General features: G+C 41.4%; 2 protein-coding genes across 3 annotated transcripts; one reads left to right on the forward strand and one right to left on the reverse strand.

The window, feature by feature from the left end:
* The first annotated feature begins 1,302 nt into the window (after window positions 1–1,302).
* On the forward strand, window positions 1,303–5,545 carry LOC102700055 (ADP,ATP carrier protein 1, mitochondrial-like). 2 transcript variants are annotated; one of them, XM_006654161.3, is made up of 4 exons: window positions 1,303–1,540; window positions 3,911–4,395; window positions 4,468–4,839; window positions 5,001–5,545. In XM_006654161.3, the coding sequence occupies exons 2-4, from the start codon at window positions 3,925–3,927 to the stop codon at window positions 5,295–5,297; spliced, it is 1,140 nt and encodes a 379-aa protein (XP_006654224.1). In that variant the 5' UTR covers window positions 1,303–1,540; window positions 3,911–3,924; the 3' UTR covers window positions 5,298–5,545. The 2 variants fall into 2 exon arrangements, with proteins under 2 accessions (XP_006654224.1, XP_015693109.1); XM_015837623.1 differs by lacking the exon at window positions 1,303–1,540 and having other exon boundaries at window positions 3,909–4,395.
* Window positions 5,546–8,754: 3,209 nt separating this feature from the next.
* LOC102711621 (TLC domain-containing protein At5g14285-like) lies at window positions 8,755–9,852 on the reverse strand. Its single transcript, XM_006655111.3, has one exon. It carries the CDS (start codon window positions 9,695–9,697, stop codon window positions 8,930–8,932), a length of 768 nt encoding a protein of 255 aa, XP_006655174.3. The 5' UTR covers window positions 9,698–9,852; the 3' UTR covers window positions 8,755–8,929.
* Between the last annotated feature and the right edge of the window lie 10,422 nt (window positions 9,853–20,274).

The following is a 20,274-nucleotide window of genomic DNA, read 5'->3' on the forward strand; positions in this document are numbered from 1 at the left end:
AAGGACAAGCAATTAAGTAGCAATTAAACTAAGATAACTACGGTTCATTAGCACCATTCATGTTAGGATCAATTTTCATGTCTTTTCCTTATTCATTGTCCTTCTTAAAGTCCTTATCACATCCTTATTCTTTTCCTACGAGTTTACAATGCGAATTAAAATGAGCTATTAATATCATCCAATTTTTAGTGTAGCCACAATTAAAAATAAAGGCGAACATAAAACAACAAAAATAGAGGGCAGGCTCGCCGCTTGCGGGAGGATTAGCACCGCTTGCGGGAGGATTAGCAGCAAGAGGAGGAGCTGCCGGAGGGAGGGGTGACTAGCAACTTGGCCGTCGGCGAGTTGGAGACCCGTGGGAGGAGGGAAAGCAGGAGAAGGAGCCGCCGGCGGGAAGCATCTACAGTCCTGGAGGCGGCGACACCGGTGGATGGAGACCTGTGGGAGGAGGGGCAGGAGGAGGAGGAGGAGGAGCCATCGACGGAGGCTTCTACGGTCCTGGAGGCGGTGGATGGAGCGCCACCGGGAGCTCCCCGCGCTGGTGGAGCCACGTCTCTCTCGTCTCGTACTCGTACCTGTGGGGAAGAGGAGGAGTCGACGCAGCCGCCACCAATCCGCTTCGTGATGAATGCGTGAGGCCTCACGGTCATGGGGAGACAGGGATATGGTTCTCACCTAATGGGCTTGGGCCTGGTGCTGTTAGCATGGTAGTGTGCTAAATTCGGTTTCAACCGAATTTGAAATATGGAATATTCTGAATAAAATGTAGAAATATAGAAATCAGTCGAACAAGTGTAAAACCGTTTTCGTTCCGTTTTCGTATTCCAAATTTTTTGTTCTGTTTTTGAATTTTAATATTCCGAATTTGTTCGAAAATACGAATTAGATCCGGTCAAATGTAGAAAACGGTACGGTTTCGGTTCGGGATATTTTCATCCCTAGGTATGGGTACCCGTGGGTACCGACCTGATGGGCACAGGTATGAGAGACATTTTTTGCCCGTGGACATCCGCCCGCTACTCGATTATCTAGTGGGTAGCAGCCGGATTTTAAATTTTACCTGTGGGTAATCCGTACCCAACCCAAAAATTATATAAATGATAAATTTTATCAATGGATAACCCGTACCCGACCTAAAAATTATATAAATGATGATGTTTAATAGACTTCTTTTGTTTTGGCCCAAGTGGCCCATATAAACAACCATATATATATATATATACCCTTCCGAAAGAAAACCCTATCTGTCTGCTCCCTCAGACCCTCACTCCAACTCCATCCATCCAGGCGGCGGCGGGGTGGCATCCGAGCGGCGGCGGGGTGGCGACGGCAGGCGTGTAGCGGGGCGGCATCCGGGCGGCATCCGACGGCGAGGCGACATCCGAGCAGGGTAGGCACGCGCGAGGAGAGCGTAGCCGCCAGCCAGCCAAGCCGACCACCAGCTGGACTCCTGGGCGGAACCCTAGCCCGGAGCCACGGCACCCGCCGCCGCCGCCCTCGCCCTCGCCGTCGTCGACTTCAGCAACCCCACCCCCCTCAGGTGAGCCTCCTCCCCTCCCCTTCCTTGCTAGCGCCTCCGTTGCTTCCTCTGCTCTGCTGTGGTCCTGTGTGTGCTCTCCCCGCATCGCCACCTTTGCGCGCTGCTTGCTGCCGTCCCGTGCGCTGTTCGTACTCGGGGACTTTTTTGTGCTTCGTGCTGTGACCGATGGCTGGGCGCTCGCTGGTTTAGGGCGATTAGATCTGCGATGTTGTGCTCCCGGAGACACTAGATCTGTAGTGGTCGAGGTGTTTTTTTTTCCCTGCAAATTTTGCGAGTTAGTGCCATTTTCGTTGGATTTGTTCACTCCTCGGGGTCAGGAGTTGGGATTCCAAAGAGTTAGGAGAACGCGGGTTATTTCCCAACAAGTTGGGATTATTCTCGTATGTACGTTTCCCATCAAGTTGGGATTTTTATTATAGAGTAGCAGTAGTATCTCCCAACATGTTGGATTGGATTTCTCTTGCTACCAACAGGTTGAATTCTTCAGGTGAAGTGCGCTTGCACTTTCTTTTTCTGGATTTGACCATTCGGCATCTGTGGGGAGCTCCTGGTATATGCCTTTTTCTCCCACGAAGTTGGGGCCCGGATATTCTAACGGGTTGATTGCTCGGGTCTTACCTTTTTTTTCCTCATTTGGTCATCTGCGAACAGCGCGTCCGTTTTCAGCGTAGCTTCTCTCGATGTCTTGTGGCAATTTTTTCATCCACGGGAAGATCTGGAATCTTCAATTTTAGTTTGTTCTTTCTTTTCTTTTCCCTCGTCCGAGTGTATGATTTAGTTGAATTTTCTCATGTACTAGATTGGAGTCGAGGAGCGTTGGATATGGTCCTCTCAATTTGAATTGCCATATACCTTGATCGGTTGCGGTGGCAGCCGCTGCAAAGCTGCAGTGATTTTGATCTGCCGCAGCCGCTGTGGCGGCAATGCCATCCTAACGAGCTCAAAGTGTTTGAACTGGACAAAGGATGCCATTTTAGGAGTGGCAAACACGATTGGTTCCCGTAGAACTCGTGTAGATTTTTACAGTCCTTAAATTCTAACAATAGCTTGCCGCCCTGTTTGAACTGCGGTGTGGTTATGGAGCACACTTTATCTTGGGTGGTGTGTGAACTGTTGTTTGTTGATGTCAATACTCATATTTTGCATGAGTTGGATGAAGGGAGCTATTGGGAATGGGAACTGTGTTTGCTTTTCCCTTAATTTGCCTTACGCCAGTACTTGTTGCCAAAAATGTTTGGTGGTTCAACTAAACCCTATGTCCCATCTGAAATCTGCACCTGTTAGTTCTTTTTCTTATAGTTAGTTCGATTGCTCAGGTGAAGTGCACTTACCGTCTTTTCACTGGATTTAGCCATTGTGTGCATGAGGAACACCTAGCCTAGCTTAGTTTTTTTTTTGTTCTCGCAACAAGTTGGGTACTGATATTCCAACTAGCAGCACTGTTTAGGAATGACAAAAATGACTGGTTAGTGTAGAACTTTTGTATGATTCATTGGGTAGTGCTTACATTTCTCAAGTAGTAACAGAGTTGCTTGCAGCACTGTTTAAAATGTGCGATGGTTGTGCCCAACATTTTATCTCGAGTAGTGTGTGAACTGTTGTTTGTTCATGCAGATGATGAGTTCACATCAGTTGGATGAAGCGTGATATCAGCAATGACAAATGCTTTTCTGTTTATGTATAGTTTGATTAATTAGTTAGTTGCTTCTTTTTTTGTTGTGTATTACTTTGAGCTTTGGGGATGTACCCTCCTTCTGTCCAACAATATAAGCATTCAAAGCATTTGAGTATTGTGTGAGAATATAAGCATTTCTACAGTACTACTAGTCCTATCAATCACCTCCCATAAAAATTCCTTCCCATCTTACCCTCACCCCCAACCATCTAACAACTTATTCTTTTATCAGATAATATATATTCTTTTGATGACTAGACATTGTGCAAAAGATGATTCCATGTTCATTTAAACATTTTATTTACTTTCTGTCATCGTGTGACATTTTCTTGTAGGAATTGATTTTCACTGCCATTGTAGTTTTGGACATTGAGGCACCACAAATAGTTGTAGATTGTATTATTTTCATCTGTTCATTGTAGTGTGACTTGGTAATTTAGGTTTCTTATTAAAACCACCTGCAGTCTAACAGAAATTCATGTCTTCAATTCAATTCTAATTTCCAGATTATTATGTTTGGATGTATTATAGTAATTAACTACCAGACATGCTCTTACTTTGAACATTCTATTCGTGCATGTTATATAGTTGTCAGTAGAGCATTTTCCCGTTCTATAACTAGGCAATTCGTGCATGATGTATCGTATCCCTTGCCATCTAACTTGAATACATGTCCTGAAATTGCTCTTTCATAGGTTGCTTTCTGAAGATGGCTGACGAATTGGGCCCTCCCACTGTGCTCCAGAAGATAAATGGACAGTCCATGCTGTTCAGCAAGATCTCTCCTTATTCTTCAATGAAGAATCCTGCACTCTACAATGCCAATACTTCTTACAGTGTGCCTCTGAGGTCATACAATGGGATGGAGAACATTGTGTTCTCATCTGTCACACCTGTATCCCCTGTCTTTGCTTGTGCTCCAAAGGAGAAAGGTTTTTCTGGATTTATGATTGACTTCCTGATGGGTGGAGTTTCTGCTGCTGTCTCCAAGACTGCTGCTGCTCCCATTGAGCGAGTCAAGCTTCTCATTCAAAACCAGGATGAAATGATCAAGAGTGGCAGGCTTTCTCACCCATACAAAGGTATTGGTGACTGCTTTGGCCGCACAATTAAGGATGAAGGTATGATTTCCCTGTGGAGAGGGAACACCGCCAATGTCATCCGTTACTTTCCAACCCAGGTACTGCATCCTACTGACCGTTTTTGAAGACTTCTACTCTTGGACATTGACTGATATTTTAAATTTGCTCAGGCCTTGAACTTTGCTTTCAAAGACCACTTCAAGCGCATGTTTAACTTCAAGAAGGACAAGGATGGTTACTGGAAGTGGTTTGCTGGAAACCTGGCTTCTGGAGGAGCTGCTGGTGCTTGCTCTCTCTTCTTTGTGTATTCTCTGGATTATGCTCGTACCCGTCTGGCTAATGACGCCAAGGCTGCAAAGGGGGGTGGTGAGAGGCAATTCAATGGACTTGTTGATGTTTACCGCAAGACCCTCTCGACTGATGGTATTCGTGGTCTGTACCGTGGATTCAACATCTCCTGTGTTGGTATCATTGTCTATCGTGGACTGTACTTTGGAATGTATGATTCTCTCAAGCCAGTCCTCCTTGTTGGCACCCTTCAGGTTATTGTTGCTCCACTGAAATACTTTGCAGTCAAATATTTTACCTTATCTTAGCTTTGCATTAGCTATGTTTGGTTGCGTTACATCTTTTCAATGCCTCACTCTATACTCCTGAATTGTTATATTTACAACTGATAATATGTAATATATGCAATTTTCAGGATAACTTCCTTGCCAGCTTCTTACTTGGTTGGGGCATTACCATTGGTGCTGGCCTTGCGTCATACCCAATTGACACTGTTCGTCGCCGGATGATGATGACGTCTGGTGAGGCTGTCAAGTACAACAGCTCCCTGGATGCATTCAAGCAGATTGTTGCAAAGGAGGGCACTAAGTCACTCTTCAAGGGTGCTGGTGCCAACATCCTTCGCGCTGTCGCTGGTGCTGGTGTGCTTGCTGGATATGACAAGCTGCAGGTGATCGTCTTTGGTAAGAAGTATGGTTCTGGCGGCGGCTAAGATTAGATGATGATGATGATGATAAGCAGTGGGAACTATGGACATATTAGGTGCTCCTTCACTTTCGATTGCTGTTTCGTTTGAATAAATTTAATGTATGGACACCGTTTACATGTTAGTCCTCAGGTGAGGTTGCTGAGTGTGTTGTATCCGTGGCAGATGCTTATGCCAGCCAGTATCCTTTTTGTTGGGGGGATCGAGTAAAACGAGTTTTCCCAGTTGGTTGAAACATGCCAAGTTATTGTCTGAGTGATCTGTTCTGCGGCATCGAAGACGGCTTCATGAGATTTGTTATTGATGCGGTTGCTAGGTCATTATATAGTCTAGACTCGTGTTCATTATTAATCTGTGCCCAGTCTCAGGACATTTCTTGCCAACCGTAGCAACTACAAATGGAGGAGGTTATCACTTCTGTTCAGTATTGATCTCTGCTAAATGTCATGACATTCCTTGTGAGGTTATCACTCCTGCTCATGTGTTAAGTATTAATCTAAGGCAAATGTCATGACATTTCTTGTCAATCGTAGCAACCACCATTGTAGTAGAGGCTGACTTGTTCGCAGGACATTTCTGCTGACTTCAAATGGCGTTTCTTGTAGGACATTTCTTACGGCTTGATGACTTTTCACGCATCTCATTAAGAAGTCTTCGAAGACAAATTTTTGGATAATTTGTACTCTTTAGGACTGCATTAGGAATTGGGAAGTACTCCTTATGATTCTGACTTATTCATTTATAATTTTTAACCATTCATCTTATTCAAAAATTTAGTGCAGATATAAAAGTTTATAAGTAATACTTAAACTACTTTTAATAATAAAGAAAATAATACACAAAATAAATAATATTTTTAAATTTTTTAAATAAAACGAGTGGTTAAACATATAGAAAGTCAAAATCTCTTATAATTTGGGGCGGAGTAGCAGATCTAGGATAAGTAGTACGATCTAGCGATCAAACTAATTAAAAGATTATTCTTTGGAAAGAGGAATTTTGGACAATTTTGGATCGGAAAAACTAAACAACGGGATCCCGTACGAACGGGAGCCACTTGTCTGTCTATTATTTTTTTCATCAGCATCGTTTTCTCTATTATTTTTTTCCATCAGCATCGTTTTCTCCATGACCGTGCGGGCGCCTCCTCTCCGATGCTCGCTCGCTGGGTCGTCTCCCCGCATTGACACACCGACGCTGGTTATCCGCACTCATGCATCTCCTCCATGCTGCCCCGCTCATTGGCGTCGCTTCCTTTGTGCCCCTCCGTGTTGCTCGTCGGCGTCGTCTCCTTCACGCCAGCAACATTCCATGCTGCCTGGCACGTCGGCGTTGCTCCTTCGTACTGCCCCGCACACCAGACACCAACTTTCATCTGCATCCTTTAAATTGCCCTCGTTGTGCGGCTCAATGATATCAGTTGGTATCATCCGGTATCATCTAGTACCATCTGGTACTATGTGATACATGCATCTTTTTGAGCTTCCCTGGTTGCGTGGCGCTATGATACCAGATGATACCAACTGGTATTATTTGGTACCAAATGATACTAGTTGATATCATCCGGTATCATCTAGTACCACCTGGTATTATGTGATACATACATCTTTTTGAGATTCCCTCGTCACGTGGCGCTATGATATCAGGTGATATCAACTGGTATCATTTGGTACAAAATAATACCAGTTGGTATCATCTAGTATCATACGTGAGACGCATCAAGCGCGGAGGCGGGATGCCATCTGATACATGTTGATACTATATGATACCATTTAGAACCCAGTGGCTAGGCAGCGACGTGAGGAGCAGTGGAGCGAGGAAGTGTGGCGGCGTGAAACGTGTGCGACGCCGCGGTGCGGAGGAGGCGCGCGATACGTCAGCGCGAGGCGTGCGCATACGCGACACGTCGCCACAGAGGAGGTGCGCCTGGCGTGGAGGAGACGTGCACGACGTGTCGGTACGGAGGCGTGAGATTTTAACCATACAACGTCAGATAGATGTTATATTAATTAACTATACTGTTCATACGGTACACTGTAGCGTAGTACTTCTCATTTTGGATAGGTAGTGCTCAAGAACGTAGGAATTTTTGAAGGCCGCGTCTGGAGCCAGTGGAATTTATAGGAATATGGTATGATTTGAGTCGCATGGTAATGCACTAATGCATGGGAATTTTTCTTGTTATCTGAACAAATTCTTTCGGAGTGATTCTTAAGGTATTCGAACAATTCCTTTGGAGTGACATAGACATGGGTTTTTGGAGGAATTTAACGTGAGGCCCAACTCTTCCCCTCTCAAGTTCCTGCATTTTTTTTTTCTGTGGTCCATGCAGATTTTTCCGCAACTATTTTACTATTTTGCACACTCAGCCCTATCAAAAATCGTATTTTTATCATTCCTCCGTTACAGAGTACTAAGCCTTAAAGAATCATGCTGCGCAAATTTTGCCTAACTTTTACTGAATTTCTAGGAGAATCATACTTCGCAAATTTCACAGTATTTTTAGGAGAATTTCACTTTGCACAATCCGACGCCAACCCGCAAAGCAGATTGGTCACCTTCAAATACGGCAGGACAGCAGGTTGATCATGGCAACCTACCATAACCAACAAAGAACTGCATCGACGGCTGTATCAATGGGAGAGCACTTGTACGCGCATGATCCGTCACAATCTAGAACAAGGTGGTGCAAAATTCCATAACAACAACAATAATAAATGATGATGGCCGATTGTAGCACTCCTTCACTCTGACAAAAGCTCAAACATTACAATCCACCCACCCACAGACAAGCATCATCTTTGCCTAACAGTGGCAGAATACTGAAGCCAAAACCTGTCCACAAGTAAATATGTTGCCCACAATTCCAGAAAGTTACGAATACTACACCAACTCTACAAGACAGTAGATGTAGATCTAGATTTTCCAATTGGCAGACAAACTCCCAGAAACAGGCATCAACACCAACTGTAGTAGCACATGCAGCTGTAGTAAATATTTTCAGGTAATCATTGGGAGGAATTAGTCTGGTAGGTCAACTTTATTCTGAATCAAGTTGGTTGGAAATTTATACAGTTAGGCATCACTTTGGAATCTTGGTTCAGATGGATGGTATATACCATCTTGCCATAACCAGAAGAACACTGATTTGCATACAATTCATATCATGTACAGAAAAAAAAGCATTCCTAGTGTTTTAATTGAAGCATTACGAACAAATTCTTCATCTGCGCAAGTGACCAAATCCAAGTAAAAAAACATGAAACCATGAACAGATTGTGACAGACAACGTAGTGGACCATTTATTAGTTATGAAGCTATGCAGCATTACAGTGTCTTCATCTAAATGCTTAAGGAAACCAATCACTCCAGAGAACTCAGGATCAATAGAGATATTGTGTTCTCAGGTGAATGATCAACAAGTAAAATTCCAACGCGACGGGAATGCGCATCGGACTATTCGCTAGTTAATTAGACATGAGATTTCTGACCTGAATGAAAGAATTGAGACCTGTCGTGTAGAGAACAGCATTCTCCACAAATGCCATTCAAAATGTTCGTCATTGTCAATCATCTGATCACCGGCATAATTTCGATAGATTATCCTACGGGCATGGTTGGCTGGCTGATGATACAATTTATTTGCTTTTCTTTGCCGCGCTCTGCTTCCGTTCTCTGAAAAGCTCCTTCCAGAGGTTCCAAATCCAGAGATTGCTGACGGTGATGGCGGTGCCAACGACGACGATCCATGAAATGCGCACCCACCATGGGATGACGTCGACGGCCTGGCCTGAGAGGTAGAAGAGGCTCATCTTGAGGAAGAAGAGCGGGCCGGCGACGCCCCTGACGAGGGTGTAGAGGAAGTAGAAGGGCGGCGAGAGGGCGCGGTACACCCTCGCGGCGGCGGGCTTCTCGGCGCGCCAGATCCCGGCGAGCGTCCAGACGTTCTGGAGGAGGCTGGTGACCTCGGCGAGGACGAGCAGGACGAGGAGCGCGTAGGCGCCGTGGCGGACGAGGTAGCGGCAGGTGACGAACACGAAGAGCGTGGCGAGGTGGTGGGCGATGAAGAGGACGTCGCCGGGGAGGAAGGCGAGGTAGTGGAGCAGGTCCATGGTGAAGTACGCCACGCTGTAGTCGAGGACGTGGTCCTGGAGCCTGGAGTTGGGGGCGGCGAACCCCCTCGCCCGCGGCGGCTGCGCGAGGATGGCGCCCGCCGCCGCGACCGCGGCGGGCGTGCCGTGCGCGAGCGAGATGAGGCAGCTCGCGCCGTCCAGCCGGAGCGGCCGCGCCCACCGCCGGAACAGCGCGGCGTGGCCGACGCAGTAGATGGCCGCGTACATGGCCAGGAACCCAGGGTACAGCCACCTCTCCTCGCCGGCCAAATAATCCAACACCCCCATCGCCATGCCCCGCCGAGATTCGCCTCCCCCCCCCCCCCAAACAACCCCACCTCCCTGGCCGGACTGCCTCCGACCCGACCAGGTGGATTCGATCGCCGGCGGTAGGGTTTGCGCGCCGCGGCGGTGGCGGCGGATGGATGGATGGCTCTCGAGCAGTGTGAAGGTCACACACGGCCGCGTGGAGGGGTGGGGAACCAAAGGGTGGGGATTTTTAAAGCGATGTGGTTTTTTTTTTTGTTGGTTTTTTTGGTTGTTTTTTTTATTAATTTGGGTTTTGGTTTGGATTTTTTTTCCAAATTTTAATTTGGATTAGATTAGATTGGGGTTGAGTGATTAGCTCGCAGATTGGAGAGGAGTTTACGTGTTAAATTGGGTTTTTAGGAGGAAATGGTCTTCTTCTGTTCTTGTCGAAACACACGGTCTTCCTTGATTTGAAAATTAGGGTTGAGTGCAATGGAATTTCATCTCGGTTAACCATCGTTGCAATTGTTTGCTGAGTTGGCAGTTTGGCGCAGCTTTCATATCCAACTTGTATTTAAAGCATTATGTTGAATTCAAAGATATAATTGTTATAGACTTGCGCAATGAGATCTACGATGACATCCAACACGCCAAGAAAGTTAAAAGAAGCAATCATCCATTTTAAATATAAATATTTCTAGATCCAAATTTTGTATCACAGTATAAACATATCCGCTTTAATTTTGATAATACTCATCACATAATGGAAAAGTTTAACCAATCAAAAGCTTTGAAAGAGAATCTAAACCATTTAAAATTTAAAAACTATCCACTGAAGTAACTACATGTACTTTATCTATCCTAAAATAAGTTTATTTTTTCATTTTAGGATACAACAAAATTTTTTTGCTATTAATATTTTTATTGTCATTAGATGATAAAATATGAATGGTACTTTACACATGACTAAATTTTTTTAAGTTCTTTTAAATAAAATTTTCAAATAAGACAGATGGTCAAATGTAAATTGTTTTTTTTACTGAGGTAGTACTTTTAACCAAACCTTAAATGTGCTAAATAATATAAAAATTTTATGGTTTAAAACACAGGGAGTAATCTTTTCTCCGTGAATAATATAAAATTCTAGGACCTGAGCATCTTGCTATATTTAGTGATATTTTATGGAAATATTTACATATTTTTTCATTAAGAAATGCACGTACACATGACACACCTAACACACATTTAAATTTATGGAACTAAACCTTGTGAAATTTAAATTAGTTCCGTAAGGCAATGTCCTTTTGCAATGAGATTTTTATTTTTTTATCATTTAATTATATCATAGCTATTTAAGGATATACACATCTAAATTAACTAGTTAAAATTGTGCTTTAAATGGTCTGATGATGAATTATTATTATATATATATATATATATATATTACAAAACAGTTTAATCTTAGAAAACATGGCCATGATAACACATAACTAATACTAAAAAATATGATCCAAATGCACGCGATTTAAACACAAGATTTTTCCTCACAACTGGAAAGCCAAATTGCGAAACATATGCTAAATAGTGTTCGAAAGAGAATCGATCATACTCCATACACATCTGGCTGATTGAGCCGGTTCCTTGTTTAGAATCATATACTACCTCCTTCCAATAATACCTGTATATATATATATATAATTCAAATATAAACTAAAAAACACTTATTTTGGCACATAGAATACATTCTAAATACTACTTTCTCCATCCTCAAATATAAGAAATTCTAAGGTTTAATTTTTGTCCAAAAATTAATATAAAGTAGCCTACACTATTTTTCTTATCATATTAATCACATTCTATTTAACTTATTATCATTTTACTCACATACACTCTTCACTCTTTGATTTGTCCATTCTTAATTTCTTTTTCTTGATAACAAATTGCAATGAGTATACTACTACCTCCGTACTATAATAACTTTATTTTTCGTTTTTTCATATCCACGTTTGACCATTCGTCTTATTTAAAAAAATTGTAGAAAACTTAAAAAAATTAGTCACACATAAGTTACTATTCAGGTTTTATCATCTAGTAAGTATAAAAATATTAATCATAAAAAATTTTAAATAAAACGAACAGTCTGTATTAAAAAATTGAAAAATAATTTTATTTTAAAACGGGGGCAGTTTTTTAAAGCGGCTTTGGACATGTATGTGTAAGCGTGTTGAATTCTTTTTCTAGAGAGAATCATCGGTCATGTGACAGATCTTGGTATTGGCGAATATTCTGCTACGCAGTATGAACAAGATACCTTGTAGATCGCGTGACGTGGGACGCGTGTGCACGGTGTGCCTGCCACGAATGTGATTCTTGTGGCACACTGCTAGCTCTAATTGCGTTTACTTGTTGCTCTTGGCTTCCTAACTGACCATCGAATTAATACGTGTTACATTCCAAAATGAACAAGACCATTTAGATTATTAGGAGGTAAGAGTAAGTTAAAAGAAAAAAACAATTTATTAAAATAGCTTATTATAATTTAGAGCTTAGCTTATTATAATCTGATAAGCTTATTTAGGTGAGCTTTGTTCAGATTATTAGGTGAAAAATTACTCACCATGCCATCCTCTCTCTTTAGACTTGCAAACCAATAATCTAGGCTCTAATAATCAACGAAAGAAACAATGCGCATCTTATTCCACTACAAAATTATAACAATCTAACTTATAGTAATTGTCTTAATAATCTAGGTTATAACAATCTTAAGCTGAAAAAACAGTGCCTAAATCTAACACCCTCGTATTTTCGCTTCTGTTTATATTTATAAGCAAAATTTAAATTTTTAGTATTAAATTTAAATTTGATTTTGAGATTTTTACCGAAGTTTATTTTCAGCATTAACTTTTAATCGCTAAAAATATACATTTAAAATTTTTATTTACAAATTAATTTTCGTTTACAAATATGTTGTTTGACTTTTTTTTCAAAAATCACCCTTAGGTAAGATAATACCTAAGAGCAGGTACCATAGCAGGCTATAAGCCAGCTATACACATATTTTAAGAAGATAAGAGAGAAGAGAGAAGAGGAGTGAAGCATAGACTCTAATCCAAAATATGTGTATGATATGTGAGACATGGTGGTATATATTTTGTAGGTAATTATTGTATGATTTAGTTATTAGATTAGCTGTATATGAATTGGAGATAGTAGTTGACTATACTGACTTTGCTCTATTACATATATTAGTTACCTCCTCTTTAGGCTACAAAGATATTTTGTGTTTTCTCTAAATTCATATTAATACTTATATGTATATATATGAGATACCTTGGTTATATGAATCTAATAAAAACTAAGCATCTTATAAACGAATATGGAGTAAGTATTACGTTTATTTAATTTAGAATAGCGTAATTCTTTACGGTATCAAAAGTATGAAGGTAATAAATATAAGTTAGCATAACGATGGACGAACACGGCACGGAACTTAAGGCGGATTAGCATGAAGTTTAACGAAATCGATGAAGACTAATCCGAGGCTAATTGTTTATTGCAACACATATTTTAATAAATAATATTGTTGATTGTTAAGTATATGTTTGAGTATTTTTCTTATTTAAGAAAATACTACCTCTGTTTTAAACTTTTTATGTTGCCTATATCATATATAATGAATCTAGACATATATATAAATAATATAATCAATCAATAGATGAATTTGTGCATAGCTAAAAAGTCTTATAGTATGAGGTGAGGTATCATGTAATTATCATTTATTTTATTTTGATTAGATTTATTACTAAGTGTATTTTAATTATAAATTGTATTTTTATATATTTGTATAAGTTTATTAATAAGATGAATGATGAAGCATAGGTTAAAAAACAAATGGCCTTCTCTATTAAAACACGGACGAACGATATTTTTCTCCAGCAACTGCATTAGGCCGGGCTCTGTCTCAAGTCACGTCAGTAACAAAGAGACTGTTTTATAATGATACGTACAAAGAGTCAGGTGTGGTTTCTTCATTAATGCAATAAAATATTTTTTATTAAGCTAGTTTCATTTTTATACATTGTCACGCAAGAAAGTTTCTTTTAATAAATGCTAAGAGTCGACTCTAAGCCGTTGCTATGCATGGCAACAACTTTTCTCTCTCCTTTCTTTCTTCCACGTCATAAATTTGCTTATGTGACGATTGAGAGAGTCAGCTAATAGACACCTTTGTACGTGCCTTATAAGCTAAGTTCATTTCCAACATCAGTCTCTCCTAGTTCCTACACTCTGAGTACTGTGCTTTTATGCATTTGATCTTATCACGAGGAAAATGTTTATAGCATTGATAAATTGTATGCATTTCAGCTTCCTCCATCTTGTGTAGTTATCTTCTGACCTTTTAAGGGAAAAACGAAACAACATATTTACAAATAAAAGATAATTTATAATTAAAACTTGTATACATTTGTTCTTAGCTATAAAAAATGAAGATAGAAAAATAGAATATAATAAAAAACCCTAAAATAAATTCCATTTAAATTTAAAATTTAAAATTTAAAAATTGTCTTATAAGCGTAAATAAAGCAAAATCCTTAATTCTGTTCCTATGTTGACAATAATGAAAATTATATTTGTATTGAAAAATACCGAGACCTGCTCCCTTTATTTCATATTATAAGATATTTTAACTTTTAAAGATAAACCATAAGTTTGAACATGTTTATAAAAAATCTTATCAACATTTTCTTAATGCAAAACAAATATTATCTCAAACTATATTCAATATTAGATTTAATAATATTAATTTAGTGTTATAGGTATTGCTCTATTTTTCTATATATTTAGTTAAACCTAATGAAGCTTAACTTTGAAAAAAATATCAAAATATCTTATAATATAAAAATTGAAGTGAGTACACAAAATTATACTCAGGTTCACACGTACAGCCGTTGGCTTTTGTAATGAACTTCTGAGAACATAAAAGTATCATGAGTATATTTTTCTTAAAAGTTCCTTTTAGAGCCTCGTAAATTTATTAGATCTATAGGATTGTTCAAATGGGAGCTTCGTGCTCAATATCACATCTCAAGACTCAAGGTCAATGAAAGAAAGTCAAACGTCAGTCGTTAAAGAACTGCAATTGGCGGAGAAGCTGTACACAGTTTCAGAAAGCAATTTATAAAAACGGAGTACTTCTGTTGCAATGAGCAGTACTCCCTCCTATTTTGAACGTTTGACGTTAGTTGACTTTTTAACAAAATTTGGTGGTCATTCATCTTATCAAAAAGTTTATAAAAACATATAAATATACTTAAAACATTTATAATAATCACATAATATAACTAATAATTACGTAATTTCTCTAAATAAGACGAATGATAAAACAATCTAAATGTAACTGCGTCAAACATAAACAAATCGAAGGTAATATTCCCAATCAATTTATAGCTGCGTTAGGAAAGAAGCATATTTGCTGAAGGTGGCATGGAGACTCGAAGATCGGGACAGTCTATGTAATTGCTGGCTGAAAATTCTGGGGCCTACAGCCGAATTTGTGGCCATCCAATGCGCGGCATGCGCCACATGTCAAACATCTCTTATTCCTCAATCGCCCGCACTCTCTCATGGTCTGTCGCACGTAGCACGGGCCTAATTTTGTCGGTTTGGGTTTGAAGCCCAACAAATAAAGAAGACCATTTTGTTGATCTGGGCTTTGGCAGGAGAGAGCCCAGCAAATTTATAAGGAATCCCTCCTTAGTGGATCAGGGCTTGATGTCCGTTTTTGTTTATTTTAAAGAAAAAGTATACCCAAGGGCGTTTTTGTTTATTTTAAAGAAAAAGTATACCCAAGTCCCTTATCTTATCATCAAGTTAAAAAATCGTCCCTAGACTGTAAAACATACACCCTAAACTTATAAAAACTGTTCAGGTTTTTAGGTGGTTCTGACCCGGTTTTGTCTGACATGGCAGCCAAGTCAGCGTGGGACCCTCTCCCTTCCCCTCTCTCGCACACAGTTTTCTCCTCTAGGCCGGAGGAGGGCGGCGCAAGCCCCAAGCCGGAGACGCTCATGGAGAAGATCGCCAACAAGCTCCAGTCGGCAACGGGCCGGGGAGGGGACGGCTCCGTCGTCAGACTCCGACGCGAACGAGCGAAGGCAGCAGCGGCGGCGGCCGCCGAGGCCAAGGTTTTCCGCCTCTTCGGCCGCGAGGAGCTGATCCACAAGGTCCTCGGAGGAGGCAAACGTATAGCTTGATGCTCTGTGCTGATGCTCTCTTATCGGTGCAGTTTTTTTTTTCAAAATATGAAAAGCTGATTTGGTTTGAAATGCTTAGAGCGGGCGGGGATTTGCTGGATCTGTTTGGGCTCGTATTGTTGGGTTTCGGACTAGATCTAAAGCTTGACTAATGGGAGTAGGATTTTAGTCTTTTTTTTACTGTGGGTGATTGGTTAGGTGTTTGGATATCTTTGACAAATTGAAGCAACTAAGTTGATCCACACCTTGCTGGCGTCTCAAATTTCTCCAATGCAGGTTGCATTCTTACCATGTACTTCAATCTGATATGTGCGATTCAAATTATCTGTATCCGTTTTGAGTAAATGGTCATATTTAGCTTTGGTATATCATATCAGTGTCTTAGTGCAGCTCGTCGGAGTTCATCGGCTGGAAGATAAGAAAGGGGGAACGAAGACGAAGAGGGAGGAGTCAGGGCCGACGAGGCCGCAGTAGAGACGGCAACGGGGACCCGTGACCTGAGACTCGATAGATATTTACTTTATTAGGGTATGGGAATGAGCTAAATATATTATCCGTGGGTAAGTAATTGGACAAATACTTTTACCCGATGGTACGCGTGTATAGAAACGTTCTTATGATCCCCATACTCGATTACCCATGGATAATAAATACCCGCAAGTTTAAATACATGTCATGGCCTAATATCATATTAGCCTAGCCTAATTAACCAAAACCATAGGTATTTAAACCATCCATATATTTTCCATCACACTATATGAATGTGTGATGTTATAATTATCTGGGTCTATGCATATCCTATATGAAAACTGTGATATTTAGATTGTTTTGAACTTTTGTGGGTATATGGGTGACCTGATGGGTAAGGTTTACCCAAGCGGGTATGGGTATGGGGAAATTTATGAGTATTTTAATGGTACGAAATTTTACTAATATGTATGGATATGGGATAGCAATAGCCGATGGGTATTTACCCATTGCCATCCCTAGACCGGCGAGCTTGCCCGCTCCGCCTGACGCTGTGTGGCGAGGAGAAAGGAGGAGAGGAGAGATAGAGAGGATGACAGGGCCCCACAAGGGGCCATCAATTCTTTTTATTATTTTCTAGTGTAACTGTCAAGTGGGTGGGCCCATGTTTTTTATTTTTTTGGATCAAATTTTCACATACACGCCACGTCAACGCCACATAGGACGATGACTTAGGCCTTGTTTAGTTCCTAAATTTTTTTTAAAAAACATCACATCGAATTTTTGAACACCTAAATATAGATGAACCAAAAAACTAATTGCACAGTTATGTAAAAAATCTTGAGACGAATCTTTTGAGCCTAACTAGTCCATAATTAGTCATAAGTACTACAGTAACCAATATGTGCTAATGACGGATTAATTAGCTCAAAAGATTCGTCTCGCGGTTTCTAGGCTAGCCGTGAAATTCGTTTTTTCATTCGTGTCCGAAAATCCTTTCCAACACTCGGTCAAACATTTGACGTGACACTTCTCCCAAAAATTTTCTCAATTTAAACACCACCTTAGTCAAAGGAGCCATATAGATGCCACATCAGTCAAAACTAGGGACAAAACCACCAATGGACCTTGTTTGCACTGGTTCTGGAAGTTGAAGGATGTGTCATATATGGTTTTTCGGATCGAGAATGATTTTGTAACTCGGTGACAAGATGAGGGATCTTAGGTGTACTTTTTCCAAATTTTAACGAAAAGAACCAGAAAAATAATACAGTCCAAAAGCAACGGCAGCCTCATTGCCTTGAAGGTGGGAGCCCAGCAACATAACATGCTTTTTCTAAAAGAACACAAACACAAGAAAATTGTTTCCCCAGCCCAAAAGGGACAGGAGATATAAAAAGACAAAAGCCATGTCACCAACTCATCATGCTTAGCAGCCAAGAATTGGTACAAGGGGATTTATATATCCTACATGTATTTTAAGAAAAATGAGAAATTGGTTTGAGCTGGTGAGGCTTCTGCTCTAGGACGTGCCAATGTTTGAGATGATGGCATTTGTCGTCCGCTCCCACAATCCAATCAAGAATGTGTTCTCTTTCTTTCTTTTTTTTTTCTTTTACGCCATACAACATCATAGTCTTTGGCAACGTTTGGAAGGGGGAATGGAGGGGTAGTTATTTGGCGTGAACAACGTAGTAATAGATTAACACATGATTAATTAATTAATAATTATAAAAATGTAAAATAGATTAATATGATTTTTAAAAACAACTTTGCTATAACTTTCTTTTTTGGCAAAAAAACACTCCGTTTAGTAGTTCGATAAGCGTGCACGTGAAAAACGAGAGAATCTGGATAAATTGTTGGAGGTGCCGAACATGACCTTTGTCCATCTAACTTGCATGAAAATTAAATCCTGTTTCTCCAAGCATTGCTACATACATGCCTTAATCAACTTCATTTATCTTGATGCCATTCTAGTAAACTATTTTTGAAGGCTCATGCAAATTATCCAAATTACATTTTGTTTGTTTATTTTAAACAAACTGCCAATTTATACTGCTATCCAGATTCCAATTTCCAAAAGCTAAAGCATGTCCCAATCAGCAATCATGTAAAAAAAAGCAGGTTTTGTTATTTAAAGAATTCCTTTTCATATGAAAGTTTTGTTACTTACGTACCTTGTATATATTGTTTCATGCTCTCAACAGAGGCAGGTCTGCTAGCTGCTATGACTTAGAGAGCATCTCCAACAGTCTCTGCAAATTATACTCTCCAAATAGCCATACAGTCAACTCTCCGTCTGATTTGGCCAATCAAACTAGATGTTTGGTCCAACAGACTCTATTAATCCTCCCTAAAATAAAATTGGATCATATGTCAGCCTCTGCTCCTTTTCTCCCCCCACTTTCTCTCTCTCTTCTTCCTTCTCTTTCTTTCTTTCCCCTTTCTTTCCTTCCAGCCTGAGCATCGTCGCCGGGCGCGGAGCCGTGCGGCGGTGGCGGGCCGCGGCCGGGGATGGCGCCGATGCGGTCGGAGTGGCGCGGCGCGACACCGGTAGGGCGCCCGGAGCCGAGGCGGCGTGGGGGTGGCGGCACGGCACCGGGGCGGCGGGAGCAGCGCGGCGTGGGGTGGCGGCACAGCGTCGGCGCGGCTGGAGGAGGCGGCCGGAGTGGCGCGGGAAGAGGCGCAAGGAGGCGGAGCGGTGGCAGCATGGCGCCGTGAGCCGGAGCAGCGTGGGGAGGCAGCGCGCACGGCGCCGCGACGCCAGAGCGGCGCTGGGAGGCGGTGTGGCGGCAGTGCGGCGGCGGCGGTGCTCCATCTCCTCGCCGCTCTGCTCGATGACGACCTCGGGATGACGACGATGGCAAAGCTCGGGATGGCGCCGGCGCCGGCGGCTCGCGTCGTCAACCTCGACGACGTCCACGACCCGGCGACGACGGCGACCACAACGACCGCAAACGGCTAGGAGGAGAGGTGGCTAGGAGGAGGAGAGGTGGTGCAGGGTGGGCCCCACGGCTGGGAGGAGATGGCAAGACTGCTTAGGGTGGCCAAAACTACTGATTTGGCCAGTGAGATAGCCATCTAAATAGAGAGGTCGTTGGACCTCGTTTTTCTGCTTTGTTGGCTACTTTTTAGTTTGGAGAGTGGGATAACAAGACTGTTGCACATGCCCTTATGAGCCATCCCTCCCCTAACTCCTTCCACATGCCAACCCTACTTAGGCTTAACACAAATTTCCTCATTTTTTATGTGCACACATCTTTTTTTTTTGTAAAATTTTTTTACATGAAAGTTGCTTTAAAAATTCAGATTAATCCAATTTTCTAATTTTTAATAGTTAATAATAATTAATCATATACTAATCTATTAACGTGTTTTCTGTGCTGGTTAACGACCAATCCACCGAACTACAAAAGAAATCGGCGCCCACTCTGGTTCATGCCATCCTTAAACTTGGCTGTGAATTTGTTGTTTCCTCCTTTTTCGATGAGAATATATGTAATTTGCCCCCAATATATACACCATTTTTTTGTATATTTTTTTATTTTTCAGATATATGCAGTACTTAGCCCTTCAAATATTTAATCTGAAATTTATACTCATATGATATATGAAGATTTGAACTCGAAGCTATATATGAATACTGTCGTGGTAGCATTAGCACGAGTACTAAGCTAGTGCATGAATGGTGCATATTTTCTGCATGAATGGTGCAGAGTCTGTGTTGTTCAAGTGTCCTTTATATTTTTGAAACTGTAAAATAGCTCTTGTATGCATGCATGAACTGGCGTGAGGTCGACATGGCTGCGCCGTCGGGGGCGGTGGGTTCCTGTGCGCGCGCCGGCGGCGTGGGGAAGTACCGCTGGGCCACCGGGGAGGCGACGCCGGCCGGGTCCG

Source organism: Oryza brachyantha, chromosome 5, assembly GCF_000231095.2.
Source record: "Oryza brachyantha chromosome 5, ObraRS2, whole genome shotgun sequence".
Classification (NCBI taxonomy): domain Eukaryota; kingdom Viridiplantae; phylum Streptophyta; class Magnoliopsida; order Poales; family Poaceae; genus Oryza; species Oryza brachyantha.